Genomic DNA, 24,786 nt, shown 5'->3' with positions numbered 1-24,786 from the left:
CAAACTATCAGATGAAGTGATTTAAGCTTTATTGGTTTGTTCAAAGGCCAGCTCTTGGTTGCATTGATTTCCTAGTTTTCTGTTTTCAATTTCATTGATTTTTCATCTTATCTTTATTATTTTCTTTGTTTTGCTTGCTTTGTGTTTATTTTGTCTTGTTTTCTAGGGTTTTCAGATGGACCTTCAATTGATTTGCACATTTCCCTCTTCTAATGAATGCATTTGGCATTTCAAATTTTTCTCTTGGTGCTGTTTTTAGCTGTATCCCATGAATTTTGATCTCTTGTATTTTTATTCATACTCAGTCAAATGTACTATTTCTATCTATTTTCTGTAGGACTTAATTTTTCACGCACAGACTGGAGCATTTGGGGATTTTCCCATTATTTCTCTGTGGTTGATCTCCAGCTTGAATCCAGCACGGAGAGAAAACACGTTCTTTATGATTTCAGTTCTTTTGTGATTGTCTGTTTTGGTGCATGCTTCACGGGCTGCTGAGAAGGATGGGTACTCTTGTGTTGGTGGGTGGATATGCCTACAAATACTAATGGTTAGATCCTGTTGTTTTATGGTGTTGTTGAGTCATTCCATATCCTAGCTGATTTTACATTTGTTTAGTTGAGAAAAGACGAATTTCCCAAGTGTGACTGTGGCCATGCCTCTCTTCCTTGTCTCCCTCTCAGCTTTGCTGCTTATATCTTTGTGGCCTGGTTATTAGCACAAGTGTGCTTATGACTTCTTTGTTGATGAAGCAAACATTTTATCATTGTAGGATTGACCCTTTCTGTCTCTGGTAATTTTGTCTGATAATAACATCAACTTATTTTTACATATTTTATATATTATTATTATAATATATTATTCTTATCTTATGATGTTGTTTTGATATGGCTGGCCTCAGACTTGCTATACAGCCAGGCTGGCATCAAACCCATGATTCTTCTGTTTCAGTCTCTGGAGCTCTGGGATTACAGATGTGCACACTGTTCCAGTCCCTCTTCACCTTCTTTCCTCTTCCTAATGTTTGTGTGCTGTACCTGACTCCATCTTTTGATTAATTGCCTGTCCTGTATATGACATGTGTTTGTAGACAGAGTGTTAGTCAGTTTCTATGAGAGCTGTTCACTTGGGGCCTGTGGTGAGCATTATTTCATTGCCAAGGTACAAAACCGGAGGAGGAAGGGTAGGAGCCTGACATCTTACTTAAGGTCGTATTCTGAATAACCAGACTACCTAGTACTCTACATTTCCTAAAGGTCCTACTATAGGTAGGGTGTGTGGGGGGTGGGGGTTGCGTGGGGAAACACACCTTTAACCCCAGCAAAGGCAGGTAGATATCTGTGAGTTCAAGCCCAGCCTGGTCTATAAAGCAAGTTCCAGACTCTACATAGTGAGACCCTGACTCAAAAACAACCCCCCTGCCCCCAAGAAAGATCCCATTATTTACCAAGAATAACCAGTCTAGGGATCATATGGACTGTTGGGAACTTTCTAGATCCAAACTAGTACATCATGTGGTTGGGCCATATTTTACTGTCAATCTCTGTTTTTTATTGGTGTTTCAGGCCATTTAAATTCATATATTTATTGATATGTTAGAGTTGAACATGCTGTATTAGCCAAGGTTCTGTAAAGGAGTGGAATGGATAGAACTGATAGAATTAATATATAGTAAAAGGGCATTTATTACATTGGCTTATACAATATCATCTGAGCAGTCTAGCAGTAGTTGTTTCACACTGGGGAGGTTGAGGACCCAGTAGCTATTTAGTCCTGGAGGCAGTGAAGGCCTGAGGACTCCTGACAGCTCTGGTCTGTCTACATAGGTAACCAGAAGAAGCTGGATTCTGATTTCTGATTAGCAAAGGAAGACAGCAGCAGCAGCAGGTGGTAACTGTAGCCATAGCAATGGAGCAGATAAACTCACCAACAGGGTAGATGAACTTGCCAGTGATTAAAACACTGATTGGCCAGTAGCCAGACAGGAAGTATAGGCGGGACTAACAGAGAGGAGAATTGAGGGAACAGGAAGGCAGAGGGGGAGACTGCCTGGAGCCACCGCCAGGACAAGGAAGATGTAAGGTACCAGTAAGCCACGAGCCACGTGGCAAAGTATAGATTAATAGAAATGGGCTAAATATAAGAGTAAGAGCTAGACAATGATAGGCCTGAGCTAATGGCCAAGCAGTTTAAATAATGTAAGAGTCTGTGTGTTTATTTTATAAATGGGCTCCGGACTGGCGGGACTTGGCAAGAGCTGGAGAGAAATTCTCCAGCTACAGTGAGACATTAAATCAGTGAGGCAAAAAGCCAAAGTTTTTCCCTTGTATATCCTTCAACATCATTGGAAGGTGTTGACCATATTCAGAATGGGTATTCCCACTCCAAATAATAACCCAGGCAAGCAAACCCCTCATGGGAGTGGAAGGGATGTGATGGAGTAAAGAGAATGGTGGAGTAAAGAGTATTCTGGAATACTGAGCCATGCACTGTCAGGTGCCCAGTGACTTGATGGCAGACCGACAATTAACGATCACACATACCATGTTATCTTTTTTCCCCTTGGTTTTATTTCTGTTTTCTTTCCTTGTAAGTGTTGTAGAATATTATTTTAAGGTGTGTTACTTTTGCTCATGTTGCATTTGTTTAACTCTGTGAAGGCGTGTTCAGCTGTCTGTCTAAACACTGGATGGTTTAGTAAAGAACTGAACGGCCAATAGCAAGGCATGAGAAAGGGTAGGCAGGGCTGGCAGGAAGAAAGAATATATAGAAGGAGAAATCTGGGGTGGGGGAGAGAAAAAGGAGCAAGAGAAGGAGGAGAACATTAAGGGCCAGCCACCCAGCTACACAACCAGCCACAGAGTAAGAAAGATATACAGAAATAGAAAAAGGTAAAAGCCCAGAGGCAAAAGATAGGCAGGCTACTTTAAGTTAAGAAAAGCTGACAAGAAACAAGTCAAGCTAAGGCCAGGGATTTATAATTAAGAATAAGCCTCCATGTGTGATTTATTTGGGATCGGAGTGGTGGGCCAAAAGAGTAAAAAACAACCAACAACATGTAAGCATTTAAATTCCACTTGATAGATTATCTGGAGTATTTTTGGATAAGTTTTTTCTTAGTTGCTTTGAGCATACACATACACAATTTATCATTTTAAATTTTGTGTAAAATACATAACTATTTGCTTTAAGATCTTTGTCTCCCCAACTTACAATATACTCATCTTAAGTATTTGCTTCCATACAACCAGAACCATATTACATAGTTATCGTTTTTTTGCTTTCACCATTAAATACAAAAATGGAAAGAAAGTTTGTTTTTTAATCATAGTTTTCTTTGCTGTGTTTTTTTCTTTTTTCTTCCTCTTTCAATTTTATTACTTCTTTTCCATTTAGAGAATTCTTTCAGCATTCTTTTAGGGTAGGTCTTTGGTTGACAAATTCTATGGGTTCTTTATCTGATTGTTTTCCTTCTCATTCCTGAGAGGAATTTCACTGGGTATCGCCCGGTGGCTAGAACATACTTTCCTTCCAACATCTGAGAAGTTGTGTGTCACTTACTTCTGGCCTCTCAATTTTCTTTTGGAAAAGCTGCTGGCAGTTGAATTGTTTTTTTAATTTTTCTTATCTGTAATGCAACATCCCTCTAAATCAATGGTTCTCAACCTGTGAGTATGACCCCTTAGGATCACTTATCAGATATCCCGCATATCAGATATTTTACATTCACAACAGTAGCAAAATTACAGTTAGGAAGTAGCAATGAAAATAATTTTATAGTTGGGGGTCACCACAACATGAGGAACTGTGTTAAAGAGTCGCAGCGTTAGGAAGGGTGAGAACTACTGCAGTAAATCTTGTCTTTAGTTTTCAGGAGTTTGACAATGACATATCATGGTGTAAATGTCTTTGGATTTATTTTTATTTTTAAAGTAAAATAGAACAACCGGATTGATACAGTTTCTCAGTTTTTCTGATGCAAAGAGAAATATTAAAAAGAAAAATTAAAATAAATATAAAATCACCCATCCCACAAACTCAAATAACCTAAAAGAGGTCAACATTGTCTTAACCAGGAAAAGTATCTTCACCTCTGGAAGATGCTTCCATACCATACACCACGTCCTTTTGTTCTTGTGCCCCTGGGCTTTTGGGAGAGGAGCTTTCCCTAAACAGCCCCAGCCTTGGTTCTTATTTGTCATGGGTGTATTTCTCAATATGTCATGTGGAACCAGAAACCAGATCTTGCAACCATGAATCTACATTTGCTCCAGCTGTGCTACTTGGCCAACTCTGTATTTGATTGTGATGTTGCACACCAAGTTCATCTCATTCCTCACTGTGAGGCCCTCAGCCTCGAGCAGGATTTTAATTGGCACATCAATAGATATCTCGGTGGGAGAAGGTTCAACTTCCATCTCTTCCTCTTTGGTTCTGCCACAAATGTGAAGGAGTGAAGGGAGTGGCAGGCTGTTGGCTCCCAGAATTCCATGCTGCACTCTCTTGTTTCATGTTTATTCAAGTTCCTCCCCTTCCTCCTCCTCTCCCTCCTTCTCCTCTTATTTCTCCTCCTCTTTTATTTTCATCCCAGTCTGGGGAATGAAGGGCTCTGTGCATGCTCGGCAAGCACTCTATGATCACGCTCTATCTTCAGCCCTTAACTTCTTTAATTTACACCTTTATGGTTTTTTGTTGTTGTTGTTGTTGCAAAATTGGGGGAATTCTTTTCATTTCTTTGCATACAGTTTTGGGTTTTGTTCATTTTTATTTCCACCTGAAACACTGTTGACAGAACATTAGACTTCCTCAGGTCCCAGAAGCTCTGCTCTCCTTTCTCCCATTAATTCTTTCTTTACTGTTCAGACCAGCTACTCTCTATTGTCCGATCTCCCTCTGCTCTGCTCTGCTTTTTGCTTTGGAGCCATTAGGGTATTTTGTTATGAGGCTCTAGTTCTTACAATTCCTGGGTCAGCTGTGGTTTTTATTTATTTATTTATTTTTTTGATTCTCTTATGGCTGAGGAAGGAAAGGTTACTGGCTTGTTACTGCTAGGTGGGGCAGAAATACAGGTTCCCTACAGAGCATCTGTGAGGTCCAAGCATGGCAGTCCTTCCTGTCCCTTCACCAGGTTTCAACTGATGCTGTTTCAGTGACTATCTAATCACAACTCCCCATGTGGCCTTCATTGATTCCATGTATGGAGTGGGTTGAGGTTTGTATATCAAGTATCCTTTCCCCATTGCTCTTTGTGTTGAAGGCTTGGTTCCGAGCAGGTGGCCCTACTGAGAGGTGATAGGGTCGTGGGAATTCTTGGGTTAACCCGCTGAATAATTCGTTTGATATTAAAAGAGAAGGTTGTTGTAGTCACTTTGGGTGTGCCTCTGAAAAGAGTATCTCGCATCTGGTTCCCCAACCTGAGTGTTTCCTGGATGCTATGAGGCAGAGAGCACCAAGCCCTTCCACCAAGCCCTTCTGCCATCAAGTTTCCCCTTGCCATGGGCTGGAACGAAGTGGAGCTAGCTGACCATGGACTGAAACCTCAAAACTGAAATAAAAACTTTACTTCTCTGAATTGTTTTTTTTTTTCAAGTATTTTACAACAAACAACTATTGTGCTGTAAAATTTGAGCTCTCCTAGTCTTCTTCCAATAACACATAGGGTGGTATCTTAGTTAGGGCTTCCATTGCTGTGAAGAGACACCATGACCACGGCAACTCTTATAAAGGAAAACGTTTACAGTTCAGCGATTTCATCTATTATCGTCATGGTGGGATATGGTGGCATGCAAGCAGACATGGTCCTGGAGAAGGAGCTGAGAGTTCTACATCTTGATCGGCAGGTAGCAAAAGTGAAAGTGACCCTAGGTGTAGCTTAATCATCCTAGACCTCAAAGCTTACCCCCACAGTGACACTTCCTCCAACAAGGCCACACCTCCTAATAGTGCTACTCCCTATGGACCAAGCATTCCAACACGAGTCTACAGAGGCCATACCTATTCACACTATCGCAGGTAGGAACAGGAAGGACAAGGTGGGAAGATGGTTGGGAGGGTGAAGTTGAATTCTCTCATTTGACCCTTGCTGAAGTGGATGGATTTGGACTAGCAGGATTTCTATGTGTTTGCCTGGGGCAGAGGCATTATTATTTAAGAGTTTTCTATTTTGCTAGGCTATGCCTTTCCTTGCCTGTTGTGGGGATAAAGGGGGAGAAAGAGGGACACACAGAGATGGATTGGGACTTGTTTAGGTTTATGCTTGGTATTTCTGGGTTATTGATTTCTTTAGTTCTGAGGGTGGAATATAAGACACACACACACATACACACATAGACACACACACACACATAGACACACACACACATACACATGTAGACTCACATACATGTAGACTCACACACACACACTTACGCATACATAGACACACACAGAGACACACAGGTACAGACATACACACATACATACATACATAGACACAGACACACACTTACACATACATAGACACACACACACACACACACACACACACACACACACACACACACGACTGCGTTACCATGTCAATCCCAGGACTCTAACATCTCGATTTTTCTTCCTTTTTTATTCTACCATTTTGATATAAGTTCAATTTACACACAATATATAGGGATTTTGGTTGTATTTATGGGGTGAATAGGGGAAAACATACTTATTCTATATTTTCAGAAGTAGAAATATGAAAATGAGTTTGTAAAACATGATTTTTGACCCCACGGACCCCAACAAAGTGTAGTTTGCTTCTTCCACTGGTCTGCCCAGGTGCTTCTAAACATTTCCCTCATTATAGTCAAACAAACCTCCAATTATAGACCTAAGGGGTTTTCTAGTCATTAGGAGACCTGGACAGTTAAGAGCCTACTGAATTCCCTTCAACTTCAGAAGAGATGGGCCCCACTTTATCCTGTCTCTAGGTTAAGATTTCTCCCACATATATCCACAGTAAAATTTCTCATTAGCCATTTCCTGAGCCTCGAGAGCCTGTCCCAGAAGAAAATCATTTTAAGAGTACAGGTGTTGTATATAGTTATGATGATGTTGAGGAATACAGAGGTATTTGTGCATATTGAGTTTGTATGTGCCTGCGTGTACATCTTTTATCCCATTTCTACATGCACTGCTCTAAGAAAGTCATAGTCAGGATGATAAATGATTCATATTTTTCCTCCAGAATCAGATGAAAAGCCACTTTGGTTTTTGCCTTTCTCCAAAAGATGATGAGTGTACTGCACACAAACAAATGGTCTGCAAGTTACTAGCACTCAACTTTGTTAAAGCCAGTTTTTAAGCAGAATGGGGCATCCCCTATGGTTCATTAGTGACATGAGCTGTTGTCCGTTATTGTCTTATTTTTTTTTTAAGATTTTTTATTATTTTTAATTATAAATAGGTGTCTGCATGTGGGTATGTGCACATAAGTGCAGGTGCCTGTGAAGGCCAGAGATGTCAGATCCCAGGGAGCTGGAGTTACAGATGACTGAGTCACCTGATTTTTGTGTCTAGAACCAAACTGAAGCCCTGCGGAGGAGCAGCAAGTGTTCTTCACAGTTCAGCCATCTTCCCAGCCCATCCTGCTATTTTCAAAAATAGTAAAGAATGGCAAACCTTACTATATAACATTCATGCAACAGCGTACTGGACTAGTGCTCTTTAGTCAAAATATAGTAGACACACCCTCTCCTCTACTGCCCCCCCCCCCCCCCCCCCCCCCCCCCAGTACAATGAATCCTGAAGAGAGGCACTTGGAAAAACTTTTGCAAAGATGAAAACAATTCTTCTTTTTCCAGCTATCACCAGGTGAACAGATATCCTCTGCTGTGTCTCTACCCTGATCAATGGCATTGCAACAATGCAATGGCATTGATCAATGGCGTTGATCAATGGCCAAAGCAACAGAGTCAAATATCCATGGGCTAAGACCTCTGAGATCTCGAACCTAAACAAAGCTCCTGTGTTTTGTCAGGGTCATGGAAAGTTGACCAGTGCAACACTTTGTCCTTCCAGACAAAGGAAGAAGACGTTGAGCCTTGGTGACAGCCAGATTCACCATCTGTATGTGAGTACTGCTCTGTGATGGCAGCTGGCAAGAACCAAGGCTTCTGGCTTTCCCTATTCCACAGAATAGTCATGGTGTCACTGCCCAAAAGTTCAGCTTCTGATGATAGCCACAAGCTTCATGGAAGCACCTTCCCTACAGAGCCTTGCCTGGAAACCCTAGACATAGACTGTGTTGATTTCAAATTGCAGTGATTTATCCCCAGGGGTTTTGGTCCTGTCTCTCCCTGCTTCCCTTCCCAGCACAGCTAGTGACAAGAGCATGCAGGTTCCCTCAACGACCTGCAGGAGACTATGGACAGATCTGCTTAGCTGTGCTCAGAGCTCACACCATAAAAGAATATGGAGATATGCTAATGAGGACAGCCATAACCAGAAGTTGCAAGATTCACCGTCAATTGTAATAAATCTGTGCAGACTCTGGAAAGAGCAAGACACACAGGAAAAGCCTGACTGCTGGACAAACCGCTTTGTAAATGAATGGCACCACTGCTGAGTCTTGGAAAAGACAAGAACATTCACGAAACTCCTAACCCACCATGCATTAGTCAGCCCAGCTGACTGGCCGATGAGTGATGGTGCTGCACGGGTGATCTCTCCCAGAGGAGCCTCTGAAGGATTCAGGGTTGAATGCTGATGTGGAAAGTAAATAAAAGGCTGCAGTTTGCTCTTCTCTCCTCAACCAATTGCCCACGCCCTCCCCCTCCCCCCAATCTGTATTCACTCTCCTCTGCCCTGCCTCCGCCAAGCCTGCAACGGAATTGAGTTGCTGGGTCGTATAACCCATCACATGGTCATCTTCAAAGGCCCAACGAGTATGCCTGTAAATGCCGTTTCTGTGTGATGACAATGATATGAAGGCGAGGGCTTCGAGAGAAAAAGGAACATAAAAATGCAGATCACTCTGAGTACCTTCATATGGATATTTTGAGGACATGCATGCACTCTGTTTGCTGGATTTATTGAATTCGCTGCATTTTGTAATACTAGATGAATTTTAAAGTGGTTCCCACTTTACAACTACTTCCTGTGAAAGCTCACAGGTCTCAGGTTATATTTGAGGAAGCTTGTCTCATTGTTTCTAAAGTATCCAAGTTTATTTCCCTCATTTAGTCTCAAATGAGTGATTCAGAGACAGAAGAGTGAAATAATATGTTATAGCAGGTTAAATTCTGATCTCATTGAGACTTTAGGCTTTGTACACACTGACAGAAAAACGTTTCTTTGTGAATTGTTAAACCCTTGGTTTGGTAGTGAGAAAAATCAGATGTGTCAACTTAATATCAAGCTTCTTTTCATATCCCCTCCTCTTTCTTTGGTTAGACCCCTTCACAAAAGCTCAGTGGAGGGTCTGGAGAGCTGGCTCAGTGGCTAAGATCACATACTATCCATATCAGATGACTCAACTCTAGCTCCAGGGAAGTCTGATGATCTTTTCTGGCCTCGGTGGCACCTTCATTCATGTGCACAGGTCTACACAGAGACATATGTCTATCAATAATTAAAATTAAAATCTTAAAAAAAATCCAGCTTCAGTTGACTTAAGAATTTGGTGGTAAGTAACAAAATCGCAGGATATAAACGTGGAATGAGCCTGGACATCCTGGGGTTCTCAGAAGGTGGGGACTTGCTTTTCAGTGTCTCATGATGGAAAGCTACACACCAAAGGAGGGGATCCTTTACAAGATAGCCTATTAATTAGCTCATTAACTTATTTAGTGTGTATAGGTATCCACGTGCCTGTTGGTATGTGTAAATACATGCTGTAGCAAGCATAAGGAGACAAACTGCTTTTGCCACTGTGCTTGCCGGGCTGAAGAGCCTCCTGTTGCCACCATCCATCTCTTCTTAGGTCACTGGGATTGTAGGTATGCGCCACTATATGCCCAGCACTGTATGGGTTCTGGGGATTTGAACTCTGATCTCCATGCTTGCATGGGAAGCACTTTACCCACTGAACCATCTCCCCAGCCCAAAAGTCAATTAATTGTAATGCTAAACTAAACCCCAAACTTCATAGTGGCTTCTTCAGCTTACACTGAAACTCTGAGAACCAAAGACACTGGACTAGTGGATAGCCAGATTCCTCTTTGGTTAGAGGCTACCCTGACCCCACACTTGGCCTCACACTTGAGTGCAAGCATAGTGTTGAACACATTGTTGAATGCCTACAATTACTTGGACTTCTGGTGTCATGTGTCCTGGACTTCCATCATGGAGGTTCCAGAAACCAGTCAGCTCAAGCCACGGCTTGTGTTCCTTACTGGCTGTATGAGTTTAAGCAACCTGCTAGATTTCTGTTTAATGAATTATACTTTTTACCTGGTGAAGATTAATGAGTTGGTATATATAAACAGGAGAATGTTCCATAGTAAGAACTCAATAAAATATGTTTATTCTTTGATTTTTGGTGGTTTGGCTTTCAAGAGATCTATTTACTCAGAGCTGGGGAAGGGTTGAGACTTTTCTAGCCCACATCTTTATTCTTAGTAAAGAAACTAAATCCCAGAGAAAGAAAATGGCTTCTTGCCCTAATTTGTGATAGGTTTAGTCCATCTCCAAATTGCTAGTTCAGAGTATGTGATGGTTAGTCTTCATTTTCAACTTGGCTGGATTTATAGTTGCTTAGCAGACATGCCTCTGGGTGTGTCTAGGAGGGCGTTTCCAGGCAGGATTAATTGAGGAGAATCATTCTGAGCATGGGTGGCATCACTCCAGGGAACTGGGTCCTGGACTGAGGGAGAAGGCAGGTGGGACTCTAGTGTTCCTGTCTCTGCTTTTTGACTGTGGACACAATGTGACCAACCACCCCTCACCCCTGTTCCCATGCCTTGCCTGCCAGGATGGATGGCACCCTCAACTGTCAGCCAAAAGAAATGCCCATCCTTTAAAATGCTCCAATCACAGCTACAAGAAAAGTAACAAATGCAGGGTATTTTGTTTCTTTTGTAGCGCTGGTCTCTCTTTAAATGCCTTTGCCTTTCTGAGTACAAGATGAATGCTCCCATGTTCCCACCTAGGCTTAAGGCTGGGGCTTCCATTTTCTCTCCCATATCACTGTAATATCCTTGTGTGGCGGTTTGAACAAGAATGGCCTCCACAGACTCACATATCTACCATTCAGTCCCCTGTTGGTGGAGTTGCTTGGGAAGGATCAGGAGGTGTGGCCTTGTGGGAGGCGCATCACTTCTAGGTAGCCCTCTCTGTCTCTGTCTGCCTCCTACTGGTGGATAAGGATATAAGCCCCCAGCTACTGTTCCACACCATGCCTGCCTGCTGCCCTTCTCCACTGAAACTGTTAGCACCCCTAAAAACGCTTTCTTCTGTAAGTCGCCTTGGTCATGGTGCTCATCACAGCCATCAAAGAGCATCTGAGACACCTTGTCTCCTTTGCTCCTTCAACCTATTCTCACCCTAGCAGTTTTCAAGTCTATTTGTTTTTGTGTTTATAAAACATTCTATTTTCTTTCACAACATATCTCAGTACACTATTCATTACACAGCAGCTGCCATGCTGTCCTTGGAGGTCACACTCCACCTTAGTGTCTTATACTTGCTGTTTCCTTTACTAAAAATGAGTTCTACCTAGTATGTGCACAGGCATCTTCCATTTTCCTATCATGCCCTCCTACCCCATTTCACCTACATCATAGTCTATATTTTTAGGTGGTTTATTACCTACTTCAGTAGGTTGCAAATAGTAGGAGGGCACTGATGTTTTCATGAGTGAGTCTCGAATGTCTAGGACAATGTCTAACAGAATGGAAGTCAAGTGAGTATTTTGCTGTTCACATGAATGAGGAAGGTGTCAGTGGGACTTTAGTGGGATATTCAGAAACAGTGTTCTTCCTCAGGCACTATTGTTATAGAATAAAACTGAGCAATGTGTGATGTTCTTAACCACACTGTAGACGGGACGTTCCAACATAAGAAAAAAAAAATCCCTGCTATTTTTAAAATGTGAATCGCCCGGTTTGGTATCTGCATCACTAAAGCGACATGAATGTGTCTGAACCTTGAGTTAACTACTGGAAAGAACTACTCCACAGAGACAGCCCAAACCGCCATCACTCTCCTACAACTCTGGGAAGAAACGTATTTGAATTCCAGTGAGTGGGGGCAAAGCACAGTTGTTTCTGGGGAACTTCAGAGAAGACAAAAACACAGACAGGAGGTCAGTGCTCGTGAATCGGATTGCAGTATGATGAGGCTTTTTTATAGACCTATAACAATGTGGAACCCAGGAAACTGTGTGAGGTAATGAGGATTCTGACAGACCCTTTAACTGTGCAGAATGAGCAGCTTCTGCCATAATTCTGCTGCTTCCGATGAAAATTTCAAGTGTTTTCATTAGGTACAACAGCTGTTTCTATTACAGATAACAGATCTCAGAGGTGGCGATGCCGATATCAGCTTCCAGGGAGCTCAGAACACAGAGTAGCTTGTACAATTAGTTTTTTTTTTCATTATTTTTTTCCTGCACACACAAATGAACTCTGTAGCAGTAAAAGGAAATTACTTACTTGCTACTGGAATTGTCTGAGAGTGATGCCATCATCCTTTGTAGAGCCACATTAACCAAATTAAAAGCCTTTGGGAAAAATTTGGCACCCTGCTCTTTCCCATCCACGTCTTCCTAAAAATCTCTTGGGAGCTTCTATTTAGAAAGCCATGATCATTACCAGGGCTTTTAATTTGGAAAGATTGGCTCTTCACCAGTGAGTCTTTCTAGACACCCACTGGTTGGGTGTGTAGTGTGTGGGTCCCTTGTGTTGTTATTTTGGGACCCCGGACTTCACTGTCTGCCTGACTCCTGCTTGCTTGAAGGTGTGTTTTCCAGTCCAGGATACAGAGCCACTCTGCAGTTGTGCCCTGTCTCTGCGATGGTCACCATCATCTCCTTGGTAGTGAAGACTTTCCATCCACTTATGTCTAGGCTGGCCTGTGACTGCTTACATCAGCACAGTATGACAGAAGTTGATGCAGGAAGATTACTCTTAAAGATTGAATGCATTCACTTCCCTTCTCTTAAATTGTTGTCTTGGAACCCAGTGAGATGCTGTTTTAAAGCCTATTTCATGCAGGAGACCTACACACAGGCAACTGTCTCTGCCAACCAGTGTCAGCTGTCAGGCATGTGACCAGCCATCTTGGAAATTCACAGATGTCAGATCTACGCACACAAACCATAAGACTGAACCAGGTGTGGCAAGTTTTGAGAACCACCTGGTAGAGTCTGATCAGTGTATTGGACTGAGAGACAACCATGATTTTTTTAAACCACCGCATGCAGGGTTGTTTGTTACACAGCACAGAGAGCTGAAGTAGGGACAAAGTAAGAAGCAACAGTCTAGGTAATGCCCATGAACACAGGTACCATGAGCAGTAGCTTACAGACAAGTGCAAGAAGCATTTTCAAAAGATGCAGAAAGATGTTGATCGCTTTTCCTCTTTCTGGCCTGGCCCTATGAGTCAGTCACTGGGCTGTGGCTCTGTGAATACTTGGATTTGAAAATGTAAATATTTACTCAATGGATGCAAATATTTCTGGGAGGTGTACTGTTGTAAACTGGAGTACAGCAACATTTTTCTTCATGCAGCTAGATAGTAAATCGCTTTGACTTAGTGAGAGATTACAGTGGCCATGTTGACCAGACCACATGTAAATGAAAGGCATGGCTGCAAGCAATGAACTTTACTAACAGAAATAGGTGGTGTGTGGAGTGTGACCTGCAGCTTGTAGTCTGCTGATCCCTGTTCTAAAGTTATTTTGTATAGCCAGTAGAAACAGTTGGTAACGTTGCTGACTCTTCAGTATTGAATTTCCTTACCCTCCAGCTCTAATTCTTTCTGCAGGCCCTTGAAGTGTGCCCCTTTACAACTCTTTTCCTCTTTATATGATCCTCCTGATCAGTATCAGCCACTCAAATGATTTCATTTGGTGTTACCTGGCCAAGGACCTAGAAACTTACATCTCTAGTCTGTCCTTCCTCCTTGTCATCTTTTTCTTCTTATTTCTTGTCACCTTGTCACCTTCATTCAGTATTTATCCAGAGCCTGAGGCTCCATATTTCCCCCTGGGCATCCTGACAGCATCCAGGTTCAATACACTCTGTTATAAACCTGTATTCTCTCTATTCCAAACCCACCCTTCTCTACGGTCAGCTGTGATCCTAGGGCTGGTTCTCTACATAGCCTATCTCTGCTTTGCCAGCCCTTAGTCTCTGTCACAGGGGGTCTGAAGAGAAAGACATGCTTGCTGCTTCCTCTCTGCCTTCCATTTACCCCTGTCTTCCTGTGAGCACTTCTTTGGAAAAGCCGTGCAGTACGGAAACACATATTGTTTCTAAACCTAGTTTTTCCAAAAGCTACAGAACTCCTCTAAGATCACTGAATTCTTCATCACTCACATATCAGTGGATTAGTGTATCCTCCTCAAAGGTCTGTGGCCTGACCTTTCTAGAAACTTCCTTCTACTTCGGGGACCGGGGAGTGACAGAGCAGCACCTTCAATAAGCGCCTGAGTTGGGCCTGACAGATTTCTAATCCAAATTTTTCAGGGTTAGTCACTCCAACCTCTTCTCTTGGATCTCCAGCTCAACAGAATGGTACTGATAGTCTTTATTTTCTTCTTTACCTTTTCAGTTTCTTATTTAACAACTTCATACTTATTAATTTAAAAATTACATTTCTTCCCCCTGCCCCCTGCACACCCATGTACCATGACATGTGCATGGAGGTCACAGGACAACTTATAGGAGTCAGTTCTCTATTTCCACCATGTAGCTCCCTGAAATTGGATTCAGGTTGTCAGTCTGGGCAGCAACTGCCTTTACCTCTTAAATTAAATCCTCATTCAGTCATCTAGTGTGGCTTTTTCCTCCTGGCTATGCTCTAAAGCAGTTAATACTCTTAGTCAAAAGCTACCCATGTAACAGTTTCTTTCCTCAGTAAATGGCCTCAGAAGGCCTCTCTCTAGCCCCTGCCTCTTTGCTCAAGCAAGTGTCTTGACACCATTCTTTGTGTTTCTTTATGTGTGGGTGTTTGCCTGTAGATATGCATGGTGTGGTGGTTTGAATGACAATGGCTCTGCTCTCATAAGCTCTAATATTTGAGCATTTAGTCCTCAGTTGGTGGAACAGCTTGGGAAGGATTATGAGGTGTGGCTTTGGGGGAGGAGGTGTGTCTCTAGGGTATATTAGTTAGGGTTCTCTAGAATAACAGAATTTATAGAATGACTCTCTCTATATATAAAGGAATTTATTAGAGTGATTTACAGGCTGTGTCCAGCTAACCCAACAATGACTGGCTGTGAATGGAAAGTCCAAGAATCCAGTAGTTGTTCAGTCTACAAGGTTGGATGTCTCAGGTGGTCTTCAGTATACACTGGAGTCCTGAAGAAGCTGGCTTCAATGCCAGTGAAGGAATGGACTTGCTAGTAAGGTGAGAGCAAGCAGGCAAAGAGCAAAGGCTTCCTTCTCCCATGTCCTTGTATAGGCTTCCGGCAGAAGGCATGGCCCAGATTAGATCTGGATCCTTTAATGTCTTCCTACCTCAAAGATCCAGAATACAAGTAGATCTCCCCACTTCAAATTAATCAGAAATCCCTCACAAGTGAGGTGTGTCCTCTACTTTTGGGTTATAGTTAATTACAAAAGCAATCAAGTTGATAACCAAGAATAGCCATCATACTGGAGGCAGACTTTGAGGTTTCGCAAGACTTTTGCCATTCTGAGTATGTGCTCTCTGCTTCCTGTTTGTGGATCAAGATGTGAGTTCTCAGCTGCTGCTCCAGCCCATGCCTGCCTGTCTGCTGCCATGCTGGGATGGTGATGGATTCTTCTTGCTTTGGAACTACAAGCCCCAAATAAATCCACAAGTTGCTGTGGTGGTTTGAATGAGAATGGTCCTATATTGGCTCATATGTTTGAACACTTGGTCACCAGTTAGTGGAACCGTTTGGGAAGAATTAGGAGGTGTGGCCTTGTTGGAGATGTGTCACTGGGGGTGGGCTTTGAGGTTTCAAAAGCTTATAAAAGGCTGAATCACTCTCTCTGCCTACCTGCAGATCGGCCTCATGCCTGCCTGCCACTATACTTCCTGCCGTGATGATCATGGACTAGCCCTCTGAAACTGTAAGCCAGTCCCCAATTAAACACTTTCTCTTATAAGTTGCCTTGGTCATGGTATTTGATTACAGTGTTAGAAAAGTAACTAATACACACAATTTCTTTGAATTCTTGGTGCATGTTTTTCACTATGTTTGGAAAAGTTCGTGTGTGTGTGTGTGCATGTAAAGGTCCGAGAACAACCTTGGGTGCCATTCTTCAGGTACCATTCACCTTTTTTTGGGACAGGGTCTTTCACTGGCTTGAAGCTCACAAAGTAAGCTAGACTGGCTGGCCTCTGAGTCCCAGGGACCTGCCTGTCTCCACCTCCCCTGTCCTGGGATGACAAATGTTCACCACCACAAATGGCCTTTTTTAAAAATGCGGGATCTGGGAATTGAACTCATGTCCACATGTTCAAGCACTTTACCAACTAAGGTACCTTTCAAATTTTCCCTTTTACCTGAGTAATGAACATTAGTTTTTAAATGTTATAGAAGTACCACAGTCATAAAGATAGTTGCCTGACCTCCCAGACCACACTCTTCTCATCTGTTTCTACAAGTTATGAAAGCAGGTTGTTGGCAGCCATCATATAGCCACACTGCTTCTGCCCAGCCAGGTATCTCTGACACTCAAGTATCTATGAATTGAGTTGATTTTGTTTTCCATGTGTATCTTCAGAGTTTCAAGTTGATTTCAGAGCACACGCATCTCCTCAGATTCACCGGAGTCCCTCCTGGGTGGGTGTTACTTTTTAGGTTGAAGCCTTCTTTGATTCTTTCCTTTTGTTTCCTGACCTCAGAGTCCCACAAAGGGATGGGAGGAGAATGAATGGGAAGTAGAGCAATCTGAATATATTGCCCAGGAGAAAGCTGGAGGTATAGCATTACCAGCCCCTTCAGACAGTCCTGTAGTGTCACACGGTACCTGAGTACCTGGGGCCAGCGACAACCTGTAAATGTTGACTTGAGCACCAGTGACTAGCTATTATGTTTCTCCCCTTCCAAAACCACAAGATTCTGAACAAGATTCTGGAGCTTGAGCTGGGATGTATTTCCCAAGTGAGTAGAAACAAACAAACAAACAAAACGAAAAACAAAAGACAAATAAATAGTTGAAGAATCAGTAAAAATTCAAAGGAAAAGGGTTTTAAAAATTATCATTACAAATAATGAAGCAACAGATCATTTAAACAGAAAATGAAAAGGAGCATGAACAGGAAGGTTGGTGTGTGTCATGACCACAGTATGTTTGGGGACAAATTAAACAAATCCGTCATTGGTTTCGGCCACACTTCTAGTTCTTTCGACTGCATTCACTTCACAAAGAAGGCAGACCAAAAACAACCCCAGGGACCACTTTCATTTCTTATTTTATCTTTTCAACAGATTTGACCCAAGGTGGACATTTTCTCCGAGGATGAGACACATTTTTCCTTCAGCTGAGTTTTACCTTTTGGATTGTATTCCACACACGTTCTTTGTCACTCTGTCTTCCTTCAAGGGTGTCCATGGCGTCTGCCATTAGCGACTGCAGCTGTGATACCAAGATAAAAATTATCAGCATGAAATTCACACAGAAATAACTTCTCTAAACACACAGATTAAAACCTAATTAAAAAATCATTTGTACGCTGATGATTTTATTACTCATATTTCCCACCACCTCGAATCTACTCCAGTCATGACTGAATATTGCTGTACACATAAAATATGGAAACAATGAAAAGATTCTTCCTCCAAATTTGTAGGAAGCATACAGGTTTTAATGTAGTAAGTGTTGATGTTTTGTTAAAAACAGATTTGGGCTGTAAAGAATGACGGCAGCAGTTAATTCTCTCAGGAAATGCCATGTAGTACATGAATGTGTTTTAGTATTTTCTCCTGAGGCTAATGGATCATAATTCTAGGCATCATGAAAAAGCTCTCCAGAGGACAATACTAAAACTGTACTGTTTTATTGCCTCTTAAAAGACTCTCGTTCATTTAAAGTCTTTTACTATTGTTAAAATTTTGAAATAACTAATTTTCTTCTTCTTTTTTTTAAAAGGTCCCTTTGAAACAGCACACTTTACCTACAAAAAAGTCATCTGCTATATTCCAGTTGAAAATAAGATGATGGGCTAGGAGTGGCGGTGTGTGCCTGCCATCCTAGGACTTGATAGGCAGAGGTAGGAGGATTGGGACTCAAGACCAGCCTCGGGGAGTAATGAGTTTCAAGCCTGGTCTGCATGAGACTTCATCTCAGAAGAAACAAACAAGCAAAAGTCAGCATAGTCACAGCGGTGGGGAGGCTGAGGCAGGAGGATCCCAAGTTCAAAGCTCCCCTGAGCCAGATAGTGAGACCCTATTTCAGAAACTAATAACAAATCCTATCATGGCGAATGTGTGGGCTGTGTTGGAACATGTGAGACTGAAGGGTTAACCCTTTGGTGTGGGCTGTGTTGGAACTCGTGAGACTGAAGGGTTAACCCTTCGATGATGTCTCTGATGCTGCAGAGTCACGCAAGAGGCCTCTGCTGAACCACCACTGTTTCCATGATGCCCTACGAGGCAGATTGGGATTTACTTTTTAAGATTAACCCATACTTGGAAACTGGAAAGTAAAATCTATTGGATAAAGTGATGAAAGCTTCCAAGATACAGACTGTTCAGATGTTGGGGTTGTACCCACACATCTATTTTCTGCATGTCTGTCTATCATCTATGAATATGTCTGTCCATCTATTGATTTATCATTCAATCATGTATCTGTCTAATTTTCTAAATTTTGGAAGTATATAAAATATGAAATTATTCCATGAAATCTCATTTTCAAAAATATAAGCTACTGAAAAATTGTACATTTGGAAGACATTTCAGTGAAGTTGGTTTTGAGCCCTTTGTGCATATTTTGAAATATAAGCATTTGAGGGGGTAGGGAGGGCACCCCATAGGTATGTGGCTCAGGAGACTTACAAGAAGAGAATTCCTCTGCATTTTTCTTACTTAAATATTGAAGGTGCTTTTCAGAAGACAGGATCAACATTTTCTTTTCAAATTAACATTTTTTTGCTTCTCTTATCTTACAGGAGCATTAATCATCTAAAATTGGTTATAATACGCCCTTTGAAAGCAGCACACTGTTGAATGCCTCATGAACGGCAGGATGGACACACTGCCTTTTAAAGGTGTTCTGCACGCCACCATGATGGTCAGACAGTATTATCACTAGTTGTGGCTTACAGAGTCCTTGAACAACAGGCTTATCTCGCGAGTTTTATCTTTAGTAGGCGCTGCATTATTACTGGGCTAGGCAGACTGTTTCATATGATTACTCTGAATAGCAGTATTTATTTGATACACTTTTTAAAAAGTCTAGATAAATATTATAAATACTAGAAGCTCACGTCTTGGTTCTGTCTGTAAAATCTCAAAGAGGGAGGGTTCCTTTAGTTATCTGAAAATTACAGGTCATCAGTCTGGGCTGTTCTCACTCTTGTGCTGTGAGTTCCATTCAAGTCTATAATTAGTTTCAGCTACTCTCAATTAAAGCTTCAAAGGAAAGATCCCTTCCCTATGACACATTAGGCTCTCCAGACCTCTCCTTGAATGGGCAGCACACTGTTCAATAATTACTTTTCAAATGAGGTGGTATGCTTTCTAATATTAATTATGAGTATAATACACACATCTGTTTGAAGATTGTTTCTAAGCTATTCCTTTAAGTAGTTTTTTACTTGGTCTGTGCAAGAATAAAATGTCTGGTTCTCTGAATGTATCTAGTTAAAAAATCCATATATATATATATATATATATATATATATATATATATATCAACATTTTTCTCTCAAACTTTTACTGAGTATATCACTGTGTGCGCTGCGGCTTCCACTGTGTATGATAACGCTGGAGGTGACCTACACTTAGGGACATTTTGTAGGGCGGTCTTCCTATACAGATATGTGTTCTGCCCCCTGCCTCTTCTACAGAAGAGGACAGTGCTGTATCATTTTGGAGTTTCAGAGAACATTAATTAGAATTTCAGCTGGGGTGGAGAGACAGCTCAGCTGGTAAAGTGTTTCATCTCCCAAGTGTGAGGACTAGAACTTGATCCTTAAAAACCACGTTGAAGAAAAGAAACAGCTTGGCATGGCCATCAGCATTTGTCATCTCAGAGCTGGGAAAGTGGAGACAGAGGGATCCCCGGGGCCCAATGCCTAGGCCAGCCTAGCCTACGTAGTGAGCTCTGCACTAATGAGAAATCCTGTCTATAAAACAAATGGTGGTAGGTACCTGAGCAAAGACAAGACAGCTAAGCTTGTCTTCTGGCCTCCACATTCACACACACACCCCCACACTTTCATTTTAGTTTAAACAAAAAGCTGTATATATAAAATGAGTAATTAACCCTTTCCTATATTTTTACACATGACAAAGTTCTCCCTATATAGAAAGGGAGAAAGACAGAAAGATAGAAAGAAAGGAAGGAAGAAAGAAAGAAAGACAGAAAGAAAGAAAGACAGAAAGAAAGAAAGGGAAAAGCCGGGTGGCAGTGGTGCACGCCTTTAATCCCAGGACTCGGGAGGCAGAGCCAGGCAGATCTCTGTGAGCTTGAGGCCAGCCTGGGCTACAGAGCAAGTTCCAGGACAGGCTTCAAAACTACACAGAGAAACCCTGTCTCGAAAAACAAAAAAACAACAACAAAAAATAACAACAAAAACCAAACCAAAACAAAACAAAAAGGAAGAAGAAAGAAAAGGCTAAAGCGATTAAAAGCTCCAGACTGCTTCCATCTTCCAGCGTCTTCATTTGAATGCTGGATGAGGGCCGGCATCTCCCTTCAGACTACATTTATTACCACAAGCCTTTTCAGCCCCTATCAGTCTTCTGTTGGCTCTGGGCCTGTAAAAGCTTAAACAAAGAGAAACAAATACTTACCAATTCCGCCTCATGTTGACTGATGTCCTGGAGATAAGGGACGGTTGCCAGCTCGGCCATTGCTTGATTGATCACCTGGGCCTGCTCCTTCACTCTCTGCAGCCGGCTGAGGAGGCTGGCATAGTGCAGCTTCTCCATCACACCTGAGCAGGCATGGAAATTCCCCTGTCTCACAGCGAAAAGGGAATGTTTCAGACCCAGAACACAGAAACAGACCTCTCTGGGTCTGCAGTCAAGTCAGGGTGGAAGAAAATATCTATCTATCTATCTATCTATCTATCTATCTATCTATCTATCTATCTATCTATCTATCTATCTGCCTATCTATCTATCTATCTATCTATCTATCTATCTATCTATCTATCTATCATGTATCTATCATCTGTCTATCTATCTAGATATGTGGCCTGACTGGGGTTGAATTCACAGAACCATATACCTCTGCTGGGATTACATGCATGCTCCACCAGACCTGGCTCTTTTACGTCTTTTGAAAGCAGCAGGATCCAGCACATTAGATTGTACTTTAGATATGGTCTCTACTTGTCTAAAGGAGGTGGATATACATGAAAGGCAGCTCTTAGCAGGCCTGTTGAGATGGGTTCTCCAGTTGCCCTGCCTTAGGAAAGGAGTCTGCTGTGAAAAACCACCTGGGCTCCCCTAGCTGTCCTCGCAGAGGCCTATGACTTTCTACAGGTGACTTTATTTACATTATCAAAGCATCATACCAACTAAGAGTTTGCCTCTTATCTTGTTTATGTCCAACTTTTATGCAAGTTGAATGAATAGCTCTGCCCTTCTCTGTAGTCCCCCTTAGATCATTTGTACACTGGCTCCGTTCTTATCCGGTTCACTCCAGCTCCTAGGGCTGCTTCCATAACTGACACGGTCCATCTTGTGATGGACCACTCTGCGAGACTACAGTGCTTCGCCCTCATGAATAGACAGGTATCTCTGCTTTCCCAAAGATGGGGCAACTTAGGATAAGGTGGCCCTCTTGTGTATTTGTTACTGCCAGGCACAGAAGAGAGGCAAGAGCAGACTGTGATGCCTGAGAGGAGGGACAGGGCTTATGGTAAAACCCCAGATTTCTCTTCAGGAAAGACACATGGGGGCACATCAAGGCCAAAACATTAAACCCTGAGTGTTCGCTGGGTCCTGAGGGTGTTTGGCAACTAGTGCTCAGCAGCACAGCAAGGCTCGTGACCAGTATCCTTCATCATCCTTCACGCGGGACTCCTGGACCAGCGACAGCAGAGTTCTTGGGTGAGTCTGTTAAGAAGGCGATTAACACTGCCTTCACTTTTCTCAGTGAATCCCTGGATTTGCTGCAGAGCCCTAGAAATTAGGATGACGTAGGCACCTGCCCAAATATCCAGGCATCTCAAGTAGGAGTTTAAGACGACACCACTCCCTTTCTGCTTAGTATCTTGTAGGGACTGTTTTAGTTTGTGAATTTGTATCAAATGATTCCCTCAAAGGAGACACAGATTTCTTTCTAAAAGAAATTCTCCTCTAAAGAGAAAAACATTGTTAGAAATGAGCATTACTGAGAGACCATCTGAACTTCAACGTGAAATTAGAAAGCGACACTCTGAAATGTCATGCCCTGGGACCGACAGCAAGCCCGAGAAGCTGCTCTTTTCCCAGAATCTGGCAAATGAGCGGAGGTTAGGCAGGCCTGCTTTCCGTCGGCTTTATTTCTCCGATAGCCACCTGTGGTGTCCAAGTAAGGTCCTCCATTTTTGCTTATTGTTTCTGATTAGTTATTTATCTGAAAATCTACGAACTTCTAGATGTGATGATTCCGAATGATGGGCTTGAAATCCCTTGTCTGAACTGATCAAACAGCTAGCCCACCATTCAGCTGCAATACGTCCCTGAACAATGGCATTTTGTCAAGCAGAGGAAAGCAAATCGGAGGAGAAACAGTTTTCCTTCTGAAGAACAATTGCTTCCTTTGTCCTTCTTAAAATAAACAATGGCATTAGTTGTAGGGAACCGCTGTAGGAGCCAACTTCAGAGAGCAGAATCGACGGCCGCTTGCTCGGGAACATAATCTATTAGTGTAATTTTCCAAAACATCAGGAAAATAGAAATAGTTGAAGGCAACAGTGCTTTGTTAGCCTGATTGCTGGATGCATAACAAAACAGGAAGTGCTCCATATGAATGAGATCCCGGGGGAAGAACCTGCTAAGAGCCACCCCCCTCCCCCCCTCCCCTCCCCTCCCCACAACCAAATGTAATTCTGGCTATCAGGAAGCTATAGATCAATGTTGTATATATGCAAGATGAGGGCTTTTGAAAGACCGAGTGGAAAAAAGACCAACATCAATATCTGATGTCAGCAGGAGTGTTTTAATGCGGCTGCTTTGAGAAAAATCAAGGATATAGTGGAAAATGAAGGAATTAGCCTAAACATCTAGTGCTAGCACAGAGAGTTAGCCCTCCCCGTGAGACCTTAGGAGTGATCAAATGGCCCCTTAGTTCTGGAGAGAGGGTAATAAAGTGGCCAAGACTAAAGCGGAAACCTCACCCGGGTGCAATGGAGTTTAGGCAAACGGCAAGTCCAAACGACGGCTTCTGGCAGAGGATCGCCTGGATTTAGGAGCAATTATTGATAAATGCTGAGTAAATAAACGGTACTGCAGAACGCTGTGAGAGGCACGGTCCAATGTTCGGAGTGTGTTTCCACTCGGCATAACATACAGAAACATCATTTGCAAACAGGGACTGGATAGGAAGCATATACTGTTGTTCACTTCAAATGTGCAAATGGAAACAATTTTAAGTGTTTTGTCTGGAAGAAATAAAAAGTAAAACTAACGAGGTATTAAAACACGGTTAGTTGCATCAGTTTTGGTAAGCCATCCTGTGAAGAAATCTTCATGCATGGCAAGAGATTTTGTGGTTTGAATTCCTAGGCATTTAGTCAGGGAACACAGAGAAGAAGGTTCTAGACAAACAGCGGCCGACGAGGGGAGTGAGGGGGAAGCAGAGCAACATCCACGGAACTTGAAGACACTAGGACCAAAATCTTTTTTTTCTTTTTTTCCTGGCTGTCCTGGAACTCACTCTGTAGCCCAGGCTGGCCTCGAACTCAGAGATCCACCTGCCTCTGCCTCTCAAGTGCTGGGATTAGAGGTGTGTGCCATCACCATCTGGCTAGGATGAAAATCTTGAGAAGGGGGGTTTTAAAAAAACGCCCTCACAGTAAAGATGCTGGGGTGTGAGGGGTTGACATTCAATAGGATTAGAAACCACAAGGAACATGCTGGAATATTTTAATTTGTAGCTTGTAAAATATCAGAATGATCCTTGTTTATCCATGTGTCATGTGCTTGGAAAAGCCATTATGGGGAAGGTAAATTAAAACTGTGTCAGAGTGTAAAGGACACCAGTGTCTGAAACACAGGCTCCTCCCTCAGCCCAGGGAAGACCTCCATCTTCTCTGTCTACTACCTCATGCAAGAGATCAAAGCTCATGTTCCCTTGGAGCATTTTCACAGTTAATTTTCTGATTTAATTTGATTTTTATATTTTGTTGCTCATTCCAAAATTTACTTTATTTTTAATTCTGTGTATCTGTGCCATGATCCAATGGAACCAGAATAGTTGAGGAAGTTGTTTATTGGTGGTTTGAACTTTGAAACTGCATGATAGCTTA

General features: G+C 42.3%; 1 protein-coding gene across 1 annotated transcript in view; it reads right to left on the bottom strand.

Annotated features, from left to right (window-relative positions):
- The window catches only part of Spata16 (spermatogenesis associated 16), a 236,033-nt gene that overhangs the window by 14,152 nt on the left and 197,095 nt on the right, over nt 1-24,786 (bottom strand). The window contains exons 8-9 of the mRNA XM_052731771.1: nt 21,119-21,283; nt 17,652-17,735 (exon numbers count right to left, since the gene is read on the bottom strand). Coding sequence (XP_052587731.1) covers nt 17,652-17,735; nt 21,119-21,283 — 249 coding nt within the window. The remainder of the gene's footprint in view (nt 1-17,651; nt 17,736-21,118; nt 21,284-24,786) is intronic.

Source organism: Peromyscus californicus, unplaced genomic scaffold (assembly GCF_007827085.1).
Source record: "Peromyscus californicus insignis strain IS unplaced genomic scaffold, ASM782708v3 Scaffold_9__1_contigs__length_137607984, whole genome shotgun sequence".
Taxonomy (NCBI): Eukaryota; Metazoa; Chordata; class Mammalia; order Rodentia; family Cricetidae; genus Peromyscus; species Peromyscus californicus.
The sequence above is the reverse complement of the archived record's forward strand: the minus strand, read 5'-3'. Positions and strand labels throughout refer to the sequence as shown.